Raw genomic sequence first — 19,004 nt, forward strand, 5'->3', positions numbered from 1 at the left:
TATTGGGGGTGCGGGGGGAGGATGTGTTACCTGACATGGCAAATGATGTGATTCCTCTAAGGATCTTTCAAGAAGGTGCTCATCCAGGATTATCCGCGTGGGCTCTAAATAATCCAATGGCAAGTGTCCTTATGCAAATGAGGCAGAGGGAGATTTGACAGGAGAGGTGGCAACAACGTGACTGTGGAGCCCAAGATTGGAGCCCAAGATTGGAGTGCTGTGGCCACGGGCCAGGGGAGCCCTGGAGCCACCTGAAGCTGCAAGGGGCAGGGACAGGGTCTTCCCTGGGGCCACAGAGGGAGCGCCACCCTACTGAGCCCTGATGTTAGGCCTCGGGCCTCTGGGACAAAGTGAGCACACTTGAGCCTGAGGTCCCAGCCGGTCGGGGCTCGGACTCTGTTGCAGCAGCCAGAGCAACTGGCAGGGGGCTTGGCCCCGGGGGACCAGTAACAGGGACACCTGCTTGGCTTCATACCCGCCGTCGGTTTTGCAACAAGGCAGCCGTCTCTTAAATTCCAGTATTAAGCCTCAGTGCGGAGCTTCACTGGCTTTCACACAGCAACGTCTTTGCAGGATGAAAACGGCGCGGCCACAAGGCCAGCACGTCCATTAAAGCAACTGGGTTTGTTACCCCTGAGGCTTTCCCTTGCTTCCCCCTGGAGCACGTGCCTTTGAGCGGCGGAGACTACGCGCGTCTGGTTCCCGGGCACCTGCTGCACAGCTTGGGGGTGCCCTTCTGACGCGCCGCCCCCTCCAAGCACCTGCAGGGAGGCCCAGGATGCGACCCGCAGACACCCGGGATGCGGGACCTGCCTCCTCCCCCGCGGCCCCCAGCGCCGCCCACTCCGAGCACCTGCAGGGACCCCCACCTCCTGCAGCCCGCGAGCACCGGGTGTGGCCCCCCCCACCAGCCCCTGCCCAGGATGCCGGTGGGTGCGGCTTCCTCCTGGGCCTCAGGCGGCGACCGCGGCCCCGGAGCTCGCTGCACGGTGGCAGGTGCACAGAGACGTGGCCCGCAGTGGGGGCAAGTCAGCATCGCTGTGGCCGGCCCAGACAGGATGGTCGTCTCCAGCTGCGCAGTCTTGCACCACAAGCAGGAGGCGACGGCAGTGGGAGCCAGGCACACAGGGGTCACGGGGTTGGGGGCGGCCCGCAGACACCCGAGAAGCCCGCGGAGGGGCCCAGGCCCGAGCCGGGGCTGCTGCCCAAGTCAGTGAGGGGACCACATCCTTCAGCCCCGGGCAGTGGCCCCTCACGAAGGCCCCGAGCCAGAACCATCCAGCTAAGGCCTCCCGGGCCCCTGACCTAAGGGAACCCGGGGAGACAGGACGTGGCCGCTGTTTCCAGACCCAGACCGAGGTCACCTGCCACCCCAGCAGCTCGGCCGGAGGGCCCAGAGCACAGCAGGTGCAGGTAACCCGTGGGGGGCCCAGGCCAGCACCGCAGGGCAGGGCCCAGCACAGGTGGCCCAGCATGGGAGGCCCAGCACAGGTCCCCAGGCCACATCGCCGCCTCCTAAGGACGCTTACCTGGTGCAAGGTCATCGGCTGCGACGACACTGTCCTCGCAGGTGGGTTCCTGTGACGGGTTCTCGGGGTTGCTTTCTGGATCCCGGGAGAAGCTGCAGCCTGGAGGAGTTTCTGGGAGAATGGTACATAAAGGGCCGTGCTCATGGAGGCTCAGTGGACTGAACTCTAGAGTCTCTGCCAGAACAAGTTGTGGGAAGAGCAGATTGAAGCAATTTGTTACAAATTAAAAAAGAGATCACTTGGAAGTAACTTCTTTTTCTTTAGCTCATTATTAGGGTATTATAAGCTAGTCTTCACACAATGTGAATGCATTATACTAGACTGCTCATTTTCTCATATATTCAACATATTTACGCGTTTAACATTTTACATATTATACATCTTTAATATTGTGAATATTTAAAAAATATTGTGAATATTTATATTTAGCATGTATATGAAGGAATTACTAAAATTCAGTATTTTTCTCCAGTTTCCTCATTACCATTCCAAAGGCTCACACCTTGGATGCAGCAGGCAAAGATTTCTTAAATAGGACACAAAAGCAAGAATCTCAGCGTATGACCTTAATTAGCCATGGAGAGCTATTTATATGCGAGGTGCCCAGTGGTCTTAGAGTCTATGCTGATTAAACTAAGTATCTTCATCCCATCGCTTTAGAACGACTGACTCATTTCCCTTTCCCCTTCTATTCTTTCCCTTTTCCCAAATTAATAAAACATTCCTTTCACCTAATCACTCTGCTCACCTTCACTGTCTGTCTTTATTGAAGCATTGTCACTAGCTCCCTCCTCAGGAGCATTGGACTCTTCCAGCTAATTGATGTTGGCAGCTGCAAGCAGGAATGTTGCTGGGCCCCGGGAAGCTCTACAGTTGTAAACCAGAGAGCTAGCTCTCCCTCTCTTGTCAGTGATCCTGTCTCCATCCTGTGGAGATTGAAGGACTGCTGTTCAGTGGCAAAGCACATGGAACACTCTGGTTTTCCCAGTTTGCTTTTTAAGAATCTCAATTCACCCTGGAGCTGGAAAAGATTTAATAATGCCAAGTAACAGCTCCTGGGTCTCTTTGGGGAAACTAAGCCCATTCCAGGGGTTGTGTCTAGTGTGGATTCCTAAATCTCTGCTGCCTGTGGGGTTCACAGCCAATCTCCCCAGGGGGAGCCCAGCTGTCTGAGACCTGGTGCATGGCCGCTCTTCTCCATTCCTGTGTTGGGACTGCTTCCGGGCTGGTGGGATGTATGGAGTCCGGGAAGAGGGCCCAGGCACTGTGAGCATTTGAGCGCTGGCCCACTTGAGGTGACCATGGGGAGATGCTCAGCAGTTCCAGGTGTTCCTTGCTGCTGCTTTACCTACCATTGGCACTAAAAAGCTGGCAGTGTCTGTGGCAGGGATGGGACTTTGGGGACCCAGTAAGTTACTCCCCTTCCACTGGGAGGCAGACATGGAAGTCAGAGTGAGGGAGCCAGGACCCCACAGTAACTCCTGATAATGCTTACACTGCCTGCAGGGCTTAGGGAGCTAACGAGAGCAAGCAGATCAATGCTGTACCTCCGCATCAGACAGATGGACCCAGTCATGGTCCCAATATTGCCAGTTCTTCTTACGGGTCTGCAGGGGTAAAGGTGACCATGTTTCCTTTCTCACAACCAAGGGAAAGAAAGGGAGTGCTGAGGAAACACAAACAGTTCCTTCACCCCAGCTCACCAAGCAGGCAAGTCCCTCTGCCTCCTGGGATGGCCAGTGTGAGACAAGAAGCTGAGAGAAGTCTCAATCAGAAGGTCAAAACCAATCAGAATGATGCTAAGCCAAAGGAGGATTTTGCTCTTGTCCTCATATCTCATATCACACTCTTGGTCATGAAAACCATATACTTGCACATGTACACTTGTGAACATACACACGTTTGTACACATGCACGCATACACACATGCAGACACTCAGGAATGGGCCACAGGCCCAGGGGGAAGAAGTACTTAGAGCGCTCTGGCACTGTAATAAATTTCCACAAGACGCACCAAAAAAAAAAAAAAAAAAAACCCAAAAAAACAAAAAAATGGAAACAAACTGAGGGTTGCTGGAGGGGAGGTAGGTAAGGGGACGGGGTGACAGGATGATAGACATTAAGGAGGGCACGTGAGGTAATGAGCACTGGGCGTTATAGAAGACTGATCAATCACTGACCTCCACCTCTGAAACCAGTAATACATTAGATGTTAATTAACTGAATTTAAATACAATTTTTAAAAATAATCAAAATGCACATGTATGAACATACATGCACATTTTTACTTAATTTTAGAAGAAGCATAGTGAAAGATGTGGAAGGCTACCTGGTAGGTGGCTCACAGGATTGCTCACTTTGGGGGAGGGGGTGGCTGGGATGCAGTGTGAAAGGAGAGGGGAAGAGAGTATGGAGAAAGCAAAACAGGAAAAAAACACAACAACAAAACAATAAATCGCCCAAAAGCAGTATGTAGGATGTGATCACAGTATATATATTATTGCATTAAGACGTGATGTGCAAAATACTTCAACCTGTATAGCACCATTAACACTCCACCAGTTAAAGCAGATACCAAAGAACTGGGGCAGGATCCCTGTAAATCCCCTTACTGAACCAGGCATTAACCTGGAGAGTAGCATGGAGAGGTTCTGGGGGAGACCGGGAGACCAGGGTGGTAGGATGGGATTTTGAAGGGGGAGGGTAGTAGCCCTTGAGTGGCTATTTCGTAAACCAATTCAGAAGAACATCAATGTTTTGATGACATGAACAGCTCTATCAGTGCTTTCTACTTGAATAATGCACTTGTTGACTTGGTCATAAGATCAAATTCTTAGACTATAACATGAAAGTTTTCTTCCTATGTTATTTATTTATTTATTTATTTGATTTTTTAAAAGATTTTATTTATTCATGAGAGACAGAGAGAGGCAGAGGGAAAAGCAGGCTCCCTGCAGAGAGACAAATGAGGGACTCGATCCCGGATCCCGGGATCACGCCCTGAGCCGAGGGCAGAAGCTCAACCACTGAGCCCCGCAGGCGTCCCTATGCTATGTTATTGAATGTTATCACTTCAACCGGGAATTGGCACAGCTCATATGAAGAAAACCGCTGAATTGTAGGTGCGGGAGGATCTCCTTCAAAACCTCACTCAAATGATTGGAAAGTTGATCAGCTGTTGGCTGGAAACTTCATCAGGGCTGCGGATTAGGGCCTTGGCTCTTCTCCATCTGGGCCTCTCCTCAAGCCAATTGAGCTTCCTAACAGCATGGTGGTTGGGTTCCAAGAGAACCAGGAGGTGGCCTTTTATAATCGAAAAAGTCACTCAGTGTCACTTCATTATAGTCTGTTGGGCAGGGTAGTCACAAGGGCTCATCCACCTTTTAAAATATATATATATTTATCTATTTATTTATTCATGAGAGACACAGAGAGAGAGAGGGGCAGAGACTCCCCCTGCAGAGGGAGAAGCAGGCTTTCCGCAGGGAGCCCAATGGGGGACTGGATCCCAGGACCTGAGCCAAAGGCAGACGCTCCACCACTGAGCCACCCAGATGCCCTTCACCCACCTTTTTAACTTAACTTAACTTTTTAAGAGGAGGGGACTTCCACTCCACCCTCCATGGGAAGAGTGTCAAGGTCTTACTGTAAGAAGAATGGATGACAAGGGAAATGTAGGAGGAGCTATAATATGCCACAACACATTTCCGCTATGTCTGTGATACTTACAGTCCATGCTGGCAATGGGTTCCAAAGGCCTCTGCTTTTTCCCACGCTGCCACGCTCAGGGCACAGATCAGCTACTGTAGCTGAGAGACTGCAGGAAGAAGGCAAAAGTTAAAAAGTCATAGGCAACCAAAAGGAGAAATAAAGCTTGCATTCTTAGGACGCTCCTACTTAACAGCGTAGCGGGCACTGGGCAAGGCACTTCTCATGGATCTTTATTAATTTCAAGATCTCGAGATCTTTTTTAATCTTTACCACAGCTGGCTGAGGCAGGTACTGTGATTACCGCTTCACAGATAAGGGAATTAAGAGAAGAGGCGATCAGCAACTCGTCCAGCCACACAGCCAGTACCGGATGGAGCCAGGACGGCAATTCTGGTCTGCCTGACTTGAAAGCTTCTGTTCCTTCTACCGTACTGTGCCTCAGAGTGTAGTTCACAAACACAACCCGTAAAATGTCCCTATGGTGTTTTTGCTGTGTAGTTCATTTGTTTCTTCTTATACATATATAAAAGATCTCCATTTTTTACTTCTCAAAAGGGTTAAAGTGTGGCAAATAATAGAACTGTATACATGGACTTCTTTTTCCTCAACGACCAACAAAATCTCCTCAAGGAGCATATTAGATATTTTCTTCTCAATTTAATGCCCAAGGTATCATTTGTCCACGTAGAAATGTCGAAATTACTAGCTGGAGGATTATATAAGAAACACTAATTATGAAGCTTATTATATTATAAGGTAATGTAAATTTTAAGACATAGAGAGGAATTCAGTATGGGAGTTTATAAAGTACAAAATGATGGGTAAATTGTGATGCAAGTGGAGTCTCTAGAAGTTTTGCATAAATGTACTTTTAAAACATGTATTAATATATTTTTTGAAATATTTATTTATTTAGTTTTAGAGAGAGAAAGCATGCACACCTGGGGTTGGGGAGCAGGGCAGCAGACTCCCCGCTGAGCATGGAGTGTGGGGCTCAATCTCACGACCCTGAGATCATGACCTGAGCTGAAATCAAGAGTCAGACGCTTAACCGACTGAGCCACACAGGCACCCCTGGAATACGTATTAATATAAAATATACCAGGGGACTCACTATTTAAAGAGAATGGACATTTCTGTTTTTGCAGCAGGGATTTCTCTGTAGTGGGGCACAGACAGTGGAGGTCATCATGCTTAGAATTCCCCAGTCATAACTAGGTGTATTGAATCTGGGCATAGCAACCTCCACTGCAATGATCTGGGAGGTTTTCACCGAGATACCTATTTGTAATAAGCTCCGGCACTGGTGATGGAGAGACAAGAATGCCCCTCTTTAAACGTGATGCTAAATGCAAATACCCAAAGGAGTAGTGAAGGCAGAGACTGGGAGGATTATACATATTCCACTGTACTGTTAACCTACCATACTGTTCACATAAATGCAATTCAACCATAACACACTAGGTCACCAAGGCAAGGGGCTACTCTACTGGGGCTTTTGAGAGGCTTTGACACTGACTTGGAAATGCAATTTCCTACTGAGGACCAGTCTTTAAAACGAACAAATGATTGTTCAGAATAGAAACATGCTAAGTTGCTGGGAGGAAACAGGATGGTTTCCAGGCCAGTAGGGCTCTGCAGTGATTTCATATTTTAAGAAAACACTGTGTCCGTCAGAATGAGGTAGCAATGAAAGCAAACAAAGATGGAGTCATGGGCAAGTGTTAGTTGGATCTGTCCGGTCATGGCTCAGGAGAAGGAAGCCTTAGGCAGTCTTTTAGATGGTATGGACCATTTTAAACAGTATGGTCCTTTTCATTCATTCACTGAACTTTGTCAGGTGCCTACCTGGCCAGGCATTATCCTACCTGTTGGAAATACGGAAGTGAATAAGTCAAAGTCCTCGTGGAATTTACAGTCTAGTGGGGAAGGCAGTCAATACAAAAATAAATAAATAAATGCACATACTAAATATGAGGTCTGTGCTTCAAAAAAGGCTTAACAAGGTAGAAAGAGTGAATGAGGGAGGTGATGGGAACGGAATATGGTAGTACTTTAGATTGAAAGGTCAAGAAAGGCGTATCTGAGGAGGTGACATTAAGGCAGAGATATTTGAATTAAGTAAGAAAGCGAGCCATACGGAGATTAGTGGGGAAAAGAACAGCAGCAGAGAGCTCAGAGGCTGGAATGAACCCGGGCGTTCAAGGAACAGAAAGGCCAGTTTGGGGACTCCGGCGCTGTTTGCCAAATGTCCTGGTTCTCCCTCCTTTCAGGCACAAGGTAAGATTGCACTAACTGGTTCTTCTGTGGATGGGGAGGACTTTGTGACTTCGGACAGCGAGTCATGAGCAGAAAGGACATGTGCCGTTTATGGACAGAGCCAACGGACTGTCTAGAGTTTTCTTCGCTCTCTCTCCGCACGATGACTGGCAATGCTTCAGAGAGTGACTGCTCGGTCAACCACAATCTAAGATGAGGAAGAAAACAATGTGGGCGAGGTACCCGGCTGACCCTTAATAGACATAAACGGGAACAAGAAAAAAGTCTGTGTGGTGTCAAGCCTCTGAGAATTGGAGCTGTTACTCAGTGCATAACGTGTCCTGACTGGTACAGCCGGTGTGACTGGGGTGGAGAAAGCTAGAGGGAGAGAGGTGGGAGATGTCATCTAAAGGACGAGCGGTGGACAGATCACGAGGGGCCTCGTAGATGATGATACACTTGGGTTCCCTCAGGGTGAAAGAAAACTTCAGAGTTTTGAGCAGGGGAATGACATGATGGTTTGCATTTAAAAAGAATCATTTGGTCATGGAGGGGAAGTCCTTATTCATGGGAAATACTCAGTGAGGTATTTAGGGATAAAGTAGAATGTCCTCAACTTACTTTCAGTAAATGGTTCAGTAAAAATGTGTTTGTGTGCCTGTGTGCACATGAACAAGGGGTAAAATGGTAATAGGTAAATGTAGATGAAGGGTATGTAGTGTTCATTGTATGCTTTTTCCAACTTTTTCCAAATATTTTAAATAGAGGTGCCTGGGTGGCTTAGTTGGTTGAGTGGCCAACTCTTGGTTTCTGCTCAGGTCATTATCCCAAGGTTGTAAGTTGGAGCCCCAAGTCAGGCTCTAGGCTGAGAAAGGAGTCTGCTTGGGATTCTCTTCCTCTTGTCTGCTCCTCCACCCCCCACCCCCTTTTTCTTTCTAAAATAAATAAATCTTAAAAAAATTTTTTTTTAAATAAAAAGTTGGGGGTAAATCACTCTGGAGAAGTACAAGAGAGAAGCACAGGCCAGAGGAGGACTGCTGTGGGTAAGAGATGAGGTGTTTTGAGCTGGAATAGCAATTGTGAGAAATGGGTGGATTTGAAATCTATTTTATATGTGGAGCCAGGAGGATTTGCTGACAGATTGACTGTGGGAGGTGAAGTTCAGAGCCAAGGTGTCTCTTAGGTTTTGTCCTGCGCATGTCGAGAGTGGTGGAGGCCATTACCTGAGGCAGGACAGCAGAGGAGCTGGGTTTGAGGGATGGCAAACAGCAATTCTGTTCTAGACAAGTTAAGGGTGAGTCTCCAAGTAGAGACTGGGTTGGCAGTCCAGCGAGGGAGCTGGGACTTCAGAGAAGAGGTTGGCTGGGAGATCCTTTGGAATCATCAGCAGGTAGTCGTCCACTGAGAAACCACTTTGCTACCTCTTCCCTATGCAGGTCTGCCCCCCAGATTACTGCCTCTACCTGTCTTAGTATTTGTGTATTCACTTACACCAAAGTCTATTACAAAGCTGCACTGAGTCACCATAACGTGATAGAGAGATGGTCCCAAGCTGTAGGTTTTGTTTTCTCTGCTGGACGTGATGACAGGAAAGACACATTCTATTGCTTTTGAGAGGGAGGAAGTAATATCTGGTAAAAGTTCAGGTGCAAATCACATTCCTCTTCCCTCTCCCTTAGTCTGAAGCATGGACACCATGCCACTCCACTTCCACTGTAATATGATCAAGTAGCTCCCCTGGCTGGAGTAGTTAGAGCTATTCAACAATCTAATGCCTAGTGTTTAGAGGATAAAACTAGCTTGTGCTGGCCCAATGGAAAAAAATCAGGTTCATTAAAGTTATTGGGGAGATGTATTTGTGGAGGTAGTCAGGTACCTTCAGAACACAATAATAAAAAACTTGGTTGAGAAGTTGATGCATATGTGTCCTTTTTTCCCTTCCAAGTGTGGTAGATTGTATTTTCCAAAATAGCTGCCTCAATAGATCTCACCCCGCATGCTCCTCTAATACTGTGACACTGACACTCTTCCCACTGAGTGGTGGGGCCCATGTTTCCTTTCTTTGAACTTCAGCTGACCTTTTTGACGGCCTGAACCCACAGAATACAATGGAAACTGTCCCGCTAAGACCCAGCAATTCCCACAACCATGAGAGGGAATCACATAATAGTTCAAATCAGGTAAGTTTTGAGGTTATTCATTATGCAACAACAGAAAACAAGAACATAATCTTGGCTTTTAATCTTTTTTACATTTTCTTTGGTCTTTTTTTTTTTTTAAAGATTTTATTTACTTATCCATGAGAGACACACAGAGATAGGCAGAGACACAGGCAGATGGAGAAGCAGGCCCCATGCAGGGAGCCCAACGTGGGACTTGATCCTGGGACCCCAGGGTCACGCCCTGAGCCAAAGGCAGATGCTCAACCACTGAGCCCCCCAGGCGCCCTCTTTGGTCTTGATTCCTTAATTTATATTTGGATTGTACAGTAATTTTGTCTGTTCTTGTTGCAGGTCACTTCCAATCCTTTGTTGAAGAGGGTTTAAATACAATGTAATTACATTTCCTAAAGTGCTCTTGTTTCTAACTTGGTGATGTAAACTCCCTAGAGGGAGAGGGAAAGGGAGACTCTTAAGCAGGCTCCATGCCCAGCCCAGAGCCCAGTGTGGAGTTTAATCTCATGACCCTGAGATGATGACCTGAGCCAAAATCAAAAGTCAGATGCTTAACTGACTGAGCCACCCAGTTACCCCTGGAGTCCTTTTAAAAATCAAATTGTTATAAGGTTATTCCACAAATGATAAAGATAACCCATGAACACTCTTATCACTTTTGAGGGCCTTTTTTTTTTTTTTTTTTTTTTTTTAAAGAGATTAGAAGGGGGCAGCCTGGGTGGCTCAGCAGTTTAGCGCTGCCTTCAGCCCAAGGCCTGATCCTGGAGACCCAGGATCGAGTCCCACATTAGGCTCTCTACAGGGAGCCTGCTTCTCCCTCTGCCTGTGTCTCTGCCTCTCTCTGTGTCTCTCATGAATAAACAAATAAAATCTCTCTCCCTTTTCTTTAAAAAAATAGATTAGAAGAGATTTAAAAAAGATTGCTTCGTGTGGACTTGTTCTGCATTTTCCGCTTTGTCCCTTCAAACAGATCCTTTCCCACGAAACTTTGATAGAAATAATTATGATCAAATGACTACTGCAGTCAACAAACAGTTCTTCAACAGATGCTTATTGGCTACTAGTGTGCTAGGTATTAGAGCAGGTGCCAAACATACAAAACCCAGGCCCAGCTTACAAAGGGGCTTCCGGACTCCTGATTATTTATAGCTATAGAATGCCTACCATATGCAAGGGCGTATGTCTGGCATGTCTAGAAAATGTCTTTGAATGCCTTCAATGATGGAGGAGTATTTAAAATAACAAAATAAAGCAAAACTATCAAATGATCTGACAGGCAATTTAAAAAGTGAATGAAAAAAGTTATACAGCAATTTTACAGTAGGTTCATACATCTATGAATTCAGTAAAAGAAACAGCTAATTGGGGCACCTGGGTGGCTCACTTGGTTAAGTGTCTGACTCTAGATGTCAGCTTAGGTCTTGATCTCAGTCAGGGTTGTGAGTTCAAGCCTCACACTGGCTTCCATGCTGGGTGTAGAGCCTCCTTAAAACAAACAAACAACAGAGCTAATTTAATTCCCCATAATCACAGAAATGGCATAATGTTATATGCCATAAACCTCACAAAAAATGAAATTGCAGTTAATGTAAAAGATCATGATACAAGATGTCTTTCTTTCTTTCTTTCTTTTTTTTTTTTTTAAAGATTTTATTTATTAATGAGAGACCCAGAGACCCAGAGAGAGAGGCAGAGACACAGGCTGAGGGAGAAGCAGGCTCCATGCAGGGAGCCCAATGTGGGACTCAATCCCAGGTCTCCAGGATCACGCCCTGGGCTGAAGGCAGGCTAAACCGCTGAGCCACCCAGGTGCCCTAGTTTCTTTCTTTCTTTCTTTCTTTTTCTTTCTTTCTTTCTTTCTTTCTCTTTCTTTCTTTCTTTCTTTCTTTCTTTCTTTCTTTCTTTCTTTTCTTTCTTTCTTTCTTTCTTTCTTTCTTTCTTTCTTTCTTTCTTTCTTTCTTTCTTTCTTTCTTTCTTTCTTTCTTTCTTTCAGATGTTACAGTTTCTTAATACATACTTAGTCACCACTTTTTCAAGTTTTACTGTAACTTGAATTCTAAAATCTGGTTTCCTAAATGTAATCTCAATCCAAGTAGTGTCACATCCATTAACTTTTCAGGAAAGGGGCAAGAAGGCAAGAACCATACCTGTTTGTTGACCACATGTAGTCAGCACTGGCACATAGTAAGCATTCACTGAGAACTTGTTGAGTTTGTGGGGTTCCTGAGTGGTGCAAGTTAAGCCTCAACTCTTAGCTTCAGCTCAGGTTGGGATCTCAGATTCGTGGGATCCAGCTCTGCATTGAGCCAGCTTCAGACGTTCTCTCCCTCACCCTCTGCCCTTTTCCCCTGCTCTCTCAAATAAATAAATAAATCTAAAAAAAATCATTGAATTTGTAAATGGAAATATGTATTTAAGAGAACGGATTAAAAGCAGCAGCTTCATACACTTCTGAATACTTGGTATAAATGTAGCAGTGATTGGGGTGTTACAGAGAACTGCTAAAAGTAGAGGACACTGTCCTTCTCTACAGCTAGATGCACAATATTACTTGCATTTATAAACCTTTAAAATAAAATGTGAATAGTGAAAATTCACATTAGAAATAAATAATTTTCAAACTTTTTATTACTACTGTTTGGCTATGCACCAAATACAAGAACAGTCACCAACCACATGAATTATTTTTACAAGCAATTAAGGGACAGGAGAAAATAATAGTATGCACCTCATAACCTTTCTGAAACTAACTTTTTCTTTTTTAAAGATTTTATTTATTTATTCATGAGAGACACAGAGAGAGAGAGGCAGAGACACAGGCAGAGGGAGAAGCAGGATCCATGCAGAGAGCCCGACGTGGGACTTGATCCCGGGTCTCCAGGATCACACCCTTGGCTGAAGGTGGCACCAAACCACTGAGCCACCCGGGCTGCCCTGAAACTAACTTTTAACTACAGAAATGAAAATAAGTTTACAGTGCACAAAGTCGTATTTCTCATTACATATTCAGTGGTGCACAGATTGTGAAAAAAATACATCTAGGCTTTTCTACATAAAACAGAAACAAATAGGGGACATATAAAAGTAAAAGTTAATTTGATTTATATGCTTGAGAAAAAAATCAAGACTTATTCTTTGCTTTAGAAATTATTACTTTAAATGAAGGGAAAACTATATATCGTTATTAAAATAGGATGATATCTGAAGGCCCCATCCAAATCTCAGATTAAATGATTCTATGAACTAAATACAAAAAGGCGCAGACAAATGAAGAGAAGTGACAAAAGATACAGAAAAGTAAAACAGAGCTGTAACGGAACACCCTCCTGTGTATACATGAACTGACACTGAGCTGAGACCGGAACCTGTAAGGGCAAGGCTCACACTTGCTCAGATCCTGGCTTCCCCCGTGTGGAAGGGCTTCTTCCTCAGAACCGGTCCGTAACGTCCAGTATTTGTGTCTGAATGCCTGCTAGCCTCTCAGTGTACTTCTTCCCAAGACTTTCCAAGTTTTGATGTTTTCCTAACTAGACCGAATGGATTTGCGAATCAGTGGTCACATCCTTCTTCACTTTATGGCTTGAGTTGGATTAAAAGTTTGGTTAATAAAAAGCCTCCAATTTTATACTTCTTCTTCTGAATCTTGATCATAAATTTCCTGAGGCTGTCTCTTAATATTGATGACCAAATCAATGGTTAAAATTTTTGTTAAACACTGAAGAACTGAAGTTAGTAATTGGTATTTACCAGCTACTGATTCCAAACCTGTCTGGCTGCTTACCATGGGTTGATGGGTTTGCAGTGCATGGAGAGTTCTTACATATATTTGTGGAAAGCTGCAATTTCCCTTCTTAGACTTATACAGGATTTTAGGAACGCCTAAAAGAGCATTAGCTATTATCATGCTAACCATGGTTTCTTCTGACTGCTGACATTTTTTGGCATAGTGGAGAAGATAGTAGTGTAACAAGATCTCAAAATTACCACCCACTGGCAAAACACAACCTGCTGGTATAGTGGAGAAGCAGTGACCCTGGGCAGCACAGATCTCCAGGGTCTTCTCTCTCACTGGCAACAGGTTTCCCTTCCCAGGAATTTTTGTGATTTGTAAATTTTCGTAAGAAATTTCTCTTCTAGTGTTTTCTGTTGAATTAGCAGAATTGCTCTCAATAAATGGCTCATTGTCACCATTTATCCTGGTTTTGGTTGGAGAGAAACACCTCAGTGTTTCATCCGTTTGGTAGGTACCTGTTGGTGTCACTTTTGGTGCTGAACATGGAATAATACACGTTTCTAATTCTACACTTGGAACTACCAAATCTGAATATGTTTGAGTTTTTGCTGGTTTACTTTTGTTTCTTAACACTGTGTCCTGACGTGGCCTCTGTATTGAGCCATTAACAACTTCTGGCAATGGATCACTTTCATTATAAACAAGAGGACTTGATGTATGATTTTGATCACTGGTCTGTATCAGGTAATTTAGATCAAGGTCTTTAAGTAACTGTCGAAGCATCTTAAATGCTCCATGTAAGGCATCTCTGTGCTGTTCCACGAGACCCTGCACTGGTCCACAAAGTACTACACAGTGTGGTATAAACGAAGAGGTGCTAATCACACCAAGGTGAACATACCTTTTGGATCTAAAGGTAAGAGGCTTACAGAATTTCACCAAAACAGTGTTACAGATTTCATCCTGTGAAGAGGCATGTGGCAGTGCCAAGGGAGAGAGACCAGTGATCCTCCGGATGAGAGAGACTTCTTCAGGGGATAAACACTCCACCACCGATATGCCGGCCAGTCCCGAGTAATAAATAACTGAGTCCGGTTGCTTCACACTAGACAGGAGCAATTTTACATTCTGACTCTGTAAATGTTTCATTATTGCTTTCGTCCTTTCCATAATCCAAAACCGAGATGTCTGAAACTGTGCTTCCGAACGCAAAATAAACTCTGATCCAGAAGTCGAAAAGAGAGGCTGAACGGTCTCTGTTACTATCACTATTCTTATGTCACCATCTGCTGGACGGTATACGGAAAAGTCTCTAGGAAGCACAAGCCCGGGAGTGATCCTGGAATCCGAGACGGGGAGGCCGGTGACACCAACACTCAGCTCTACAAAATAGTCATCCACCAGGTCCAACACTTCTTCGGACCCACGTTCACGGGCCATACATTTGAAAAAGTAGTCGCACGTCAACCGTGACATAAAGTCACGATTATTTCTCCCCACTCTCCCACCAAAGTACGCTGCTAAGAGCGACTCTAGAGAGCTCCTACACAACGTTCTCTCTTTAGTGGAGGAAGAAAAGATGGACCCAAAGTGCCTGCTTAGGTAATGGTCCACAATATAATCTAATCGGTGTGTCTGAAACGTTAGAAGAAACTGCGAAATCAATTTCCACCGACAACAATTTTTCCAATGTCTTCTATGGGTCTGCATGTGTTTGGAGGCCAAAGAATCCTGTTCTCCGTCCGTCATTGCGTGAAGTCCTCGAAGTAAATGACAAAGGAAGACAACGAACGTCTTAGCACCATCTCCTGTTTTTCTTAGATGACTGGAAACATAGGCCACCACCAACCTGGACAGAAAAAGAAATAAAGCAACTCAGATTTTCAGAGGGCGGCTTTCTCACGCACCAGTCGAGTGGAAACCAAGGTTTCACAACTAAAGTCGTAAATGGTGCCTTTAGTTTTCCTGTTTTTCAAGTTACTTTGTTCTATTTCGAGATTCTGGGGTTGGGTGGAGCGAGGAGGGGAAAATGAGCGTTGTTGGGTGTTTGATGAGATCTGATGCTCAAGGGCTCCCCTTGGCCCCGCGGGTTAGCACCGCCTTCGGACCAGGGCGTGACCCCGGGGTCCTGGGATCGAGTCCCGCGTCGGGCTCCCTGCAGGGAGCCTGCTGCTCCCTCTGCCTGTATCTCTGCTTCTCTCTGTGCCTCATGAATAAATAAAATTAAAAAAAAAAAAAAAAAGGAAAAGTGACCACCTATCCCCTTCTATTAAAAAAAAAAAAAAAAAAAAAAAGACGTGATGCCCAGAAGAAAGTCCCATTGGAAGCGCGCTGGAGTCTCGCGCGAGGACGGCCGCGGCTGCGCGCTGCGGCAGGAGGGTACCTGGCTGCGGGGTGCTCTAGGTGTAGCGCCCCCAGGAGGCGGCCTCCGTCCCGGCTCAGCAGCACCTCGCCGGTGGGCTTCGTACACAGAACCTGCCGCCCCTCGGGCCCCAAGCAGCGGCTCACGATGGTCTCCAAGGCCTCCGCCACCTGCAGCGCCGCCTCCACAGAGCCCGTGGCGGCCATCGCGCGCAGGGCCGGCGGCAGGAGGCACCCCCCGGAAGGAGGCGGGCCGGGCGGCGGAAGGGGCGGGGCGGGCGGCGGAAGCTGGGAGGTCAGGGCTTCCGGGAAGCTGTTCCCGGGGCTGAGACGTCCTTCCTCCCGCGGACGGCACGGGCCCGGAGGCCGCAGCCCTGGCTTGCGCGGCCCCCCGCGCGACATCCGCGCGGTGACGTCACGTACACGTAGACCAGGGCGGCCGCGCGCGGGGCGGCAGGGCGCGTGGGGCGTGGTGACGTCACGTGCACGTAGACCAGGGCGGCCGCGCGCGGTGCGGCAGGGCGCGTCTGCAGGGCGCGTGTGGCGTGGCGCGCGGGGTGCGCTGGGCCCCGCGGCGGACGTCCCCCGTCGTGCTCCTCAGACGGTGCGGTGCTGGAGCAGCGGCGGGGACGGCACCCGGGAGCCTGCGCCCGCCTTGGCGACGCCACGTCCCTCGAGGAGGGTCCACTGGGGCTGAGCAGCTACAGGTTGCTCGTCTTCGCGTCCGCGCAGGGCAGGCGGCGGCGGATGGAGCCCCGGGAGCGCCCCCCGAGGACGCCGGGCACGCCGCGCGTCAGGGGCTGTGCGAGCCCGTCCCGGTCCCCGTCCCGGTCCCCGTCCCCGTCCCCGGCCGGCGCGGCTCCCACGGAAACAGAGACCAGGACGCAGCCGCCACATGCCAGATTCAAAGTCATTAGATCGCAGGTCGCTCTTTTTAAGAATTTTATTCAGAATGCCTACCTGTAGAAGTTAGCATTATCTTACAGATTACAAAAATTCAATTCTTTTGCGTCTGCAAACATTCATAATAGGTGAGGAATAACAGACTAGAAACGTGGAGCGTCACAAAACCGTCGCCTGGGACTCGCCGTGCCCCGCGCGCCTCCGGGAAGGGGCGTGACCGGGTCGTACTCACACTGCGGGGAACGCACTTCTAGGACACAAACCTGACCAGCGGTAGAGTGTTTGAATTTATAAACGGCCGTTAAGCAGGACATTTAACTCAGATGTATATTGAAGCATGCTAAAAAGTGAAAAAAGTTTTCGGCTTAAGTTCTGTGGCTCATCAGTTCCCAATGTTTCATGGCATTTTTAAAATAAATTTCAGTGTTGTAATACTAAAATAATTTTACATGATAAATGCAAAACGATAAAATTTTCTGAACATTTTAGAAAGTATATTCACATTCATTTTGTCACGGGTTTCTTGTGGATCTTCTAAATATGTTAATCATATTAAGGAGACACTGGTCCTAGACAATTTTAACAGTCCATCTTCAATTAAAAACTGTAACAAAACAAACAGTATGTTAAAACGTAACAAAAAGTAACTTAAATATACTAAATTCACACACAGTAAACAAAGTGAAACCAAATTACATAATAGTGGCAGGTTATACATTTTAAAGAATTTATCAATATAGTCAAATGACGCAGAAGTTGAAATGTAAACTTAGTGATTTGTGTGGTGTTACTCCTTGTTCAAATTGGAAAATTTGGTATAAATGCTAGTATTAGTATTTTATTTCTGTACATTTAACATAATTCAAAATAATCTACAGCATCATGTATGGCTCATCAATATTGCCATCATCACTGTATATCAACCAAAAAAAACCCAAAAATATATTCATTACCCATTACAAATGCTAGACACTGGAAAAAACGAAATTCTTTACATTTGTTTTCTTAAATATTCTAAGATATTCTTCAAAAAGTTAAAACTGCCTTCTACAGAATTTTATGTGTATATGGCACAAGTGGACACCCAAAACAGTGTGAATTCCATCAAAAAGGCACTGTTTACAATACTCAGAATAATCTGACAAGTCTACTTCAATGATGTCTGAGAGTGAATATATCTGAAATAGTTAAATAGACAAACCCTTATAAAAGTACAGCATTACTGTTTAAATATACTATAGCTATATAAAAGGAAATAAAAATGATACAGAGAAATGACCCTTTATGACAAGTAAGCCTATAAACACTTTGAATCATATTGTAGAGTTCTGTAACACAAAAATAACAAAAGTATTTTCTTAAAGGCACAAAAGCGTGAATACTAAATGAGTGTTCCATTTTACAAGGCCAACTTCTTCAATGGAATGGTGACAAAGATTACACTGTACCTTTATAAGTGATACAAAAAAGTACTAACATGAAATACAAGTAAAGCATCTATTGCTGAGACTTACTTGTTTCACATACCCCATTTATGGTCTATTCCTGGGCCAGCTACACCTCACTAAGTGGTGGATGACTGAAGGCATAGTACATTTAATAACTAAACAAATGCATATAAATTTTCATGTGAAAAAATAAAATTTTTGATCAAATGAAAAAAAGTGGTCATAAGATCTTAAATCCTAGAAACCATCATGAGGCTCTCAGACAACTGGGAACTGTTAATCACAATTTTTATGAATCCATGTTTGAAGGAATATTAATCTCAGGTAGAGAACATTCAAAGTCAATTATATATATGGCTACATACAAAGTTAATTATGTGTTTTAAAGGATTCACATGCTAAGCCCAGCACAAGCACTGATCTAAAACTAAGCCACCGATTCCTGAGTTTTGTGTTCAGTTCACAGAAAGGAACTCATACAACCAAAAGCATAAGAAGACTATTAGATTAGATCTATGCTTTCAGTGTATAAGAAACAGTCATGAGTAACCCTGCTCTTTTTCATGAAATAGTTTTTGACTCCTTGAGTAAAGAACCCAAAACATCTGTCTTAAAAAGAAAAAAAAGTAACTACCTTTCCAGTCTTAGAAGATACCTATACAAATAAAACACTATTTAGACCAAATGAAAATAACACACAAGTGGGTAAGACTAAAACCCCAAAGGGGGGTTACCAACAAAAAATTTTAAGTTTTCCAGGTTCAATGATGAAATGATTTTTGTGATCAGCCAATAAACTTATTTATATATGATATAAATACTAATTTAAACAATAAAAAGGATCAAATTGTACAATATTTACAAAATAATATCAATGAGTAGGCAG

The 19,004-nt window shown here is 45.2% G+C and overlaps 1 protein-coding gene across 1 annotated transcript; it reads right to left on the minus strand.

Annotated features, from left to right (window-relative positions):
- Nucleotides 1-12,060: 12,060 nt before the first annotated feature.
- BBS10 (Bardet-Biedl syndrome 10) lies at nt 12,061-16,017 on the minus strand. The gene is made up of 2 exons (XM_038558498.1): nt 15,790-16,017; nt 12,061-15,255 (listed from the first exon to the last, which is right to left on the minus strand). Exons 1-2 carry the CDS (start codon nt 15,972-15,974, stop codon nt 13,296-13,298), a joined length of 2,145 nt encoding a protein of 714 aa, XP_038414426.1. The 5' UTR covers nt 15,975-16,017; the 3' UTR covers nt 12,061-13,295.
- Between the last annotated feature and the right edge of the window lie 2,987 nt (nt 16,018-19,004).

The sequence above is a fragment of the Canis lupus genome, chromosome 15 (assembly GCF_011100685.1).
Source record: "Canis lupus familiaris isolate Mischka breed German Shepherd chromosome 15, alternate assembly UU_Cfam_GSD_1.0, whole genome shotgun sequence".
NCBI classification, from domain to species: domain Eukaryota; kingdom Metazoa; phylum Chordata; class Mammalia; order Carnivora; family Canidae; genus Canis; species Canis lupus.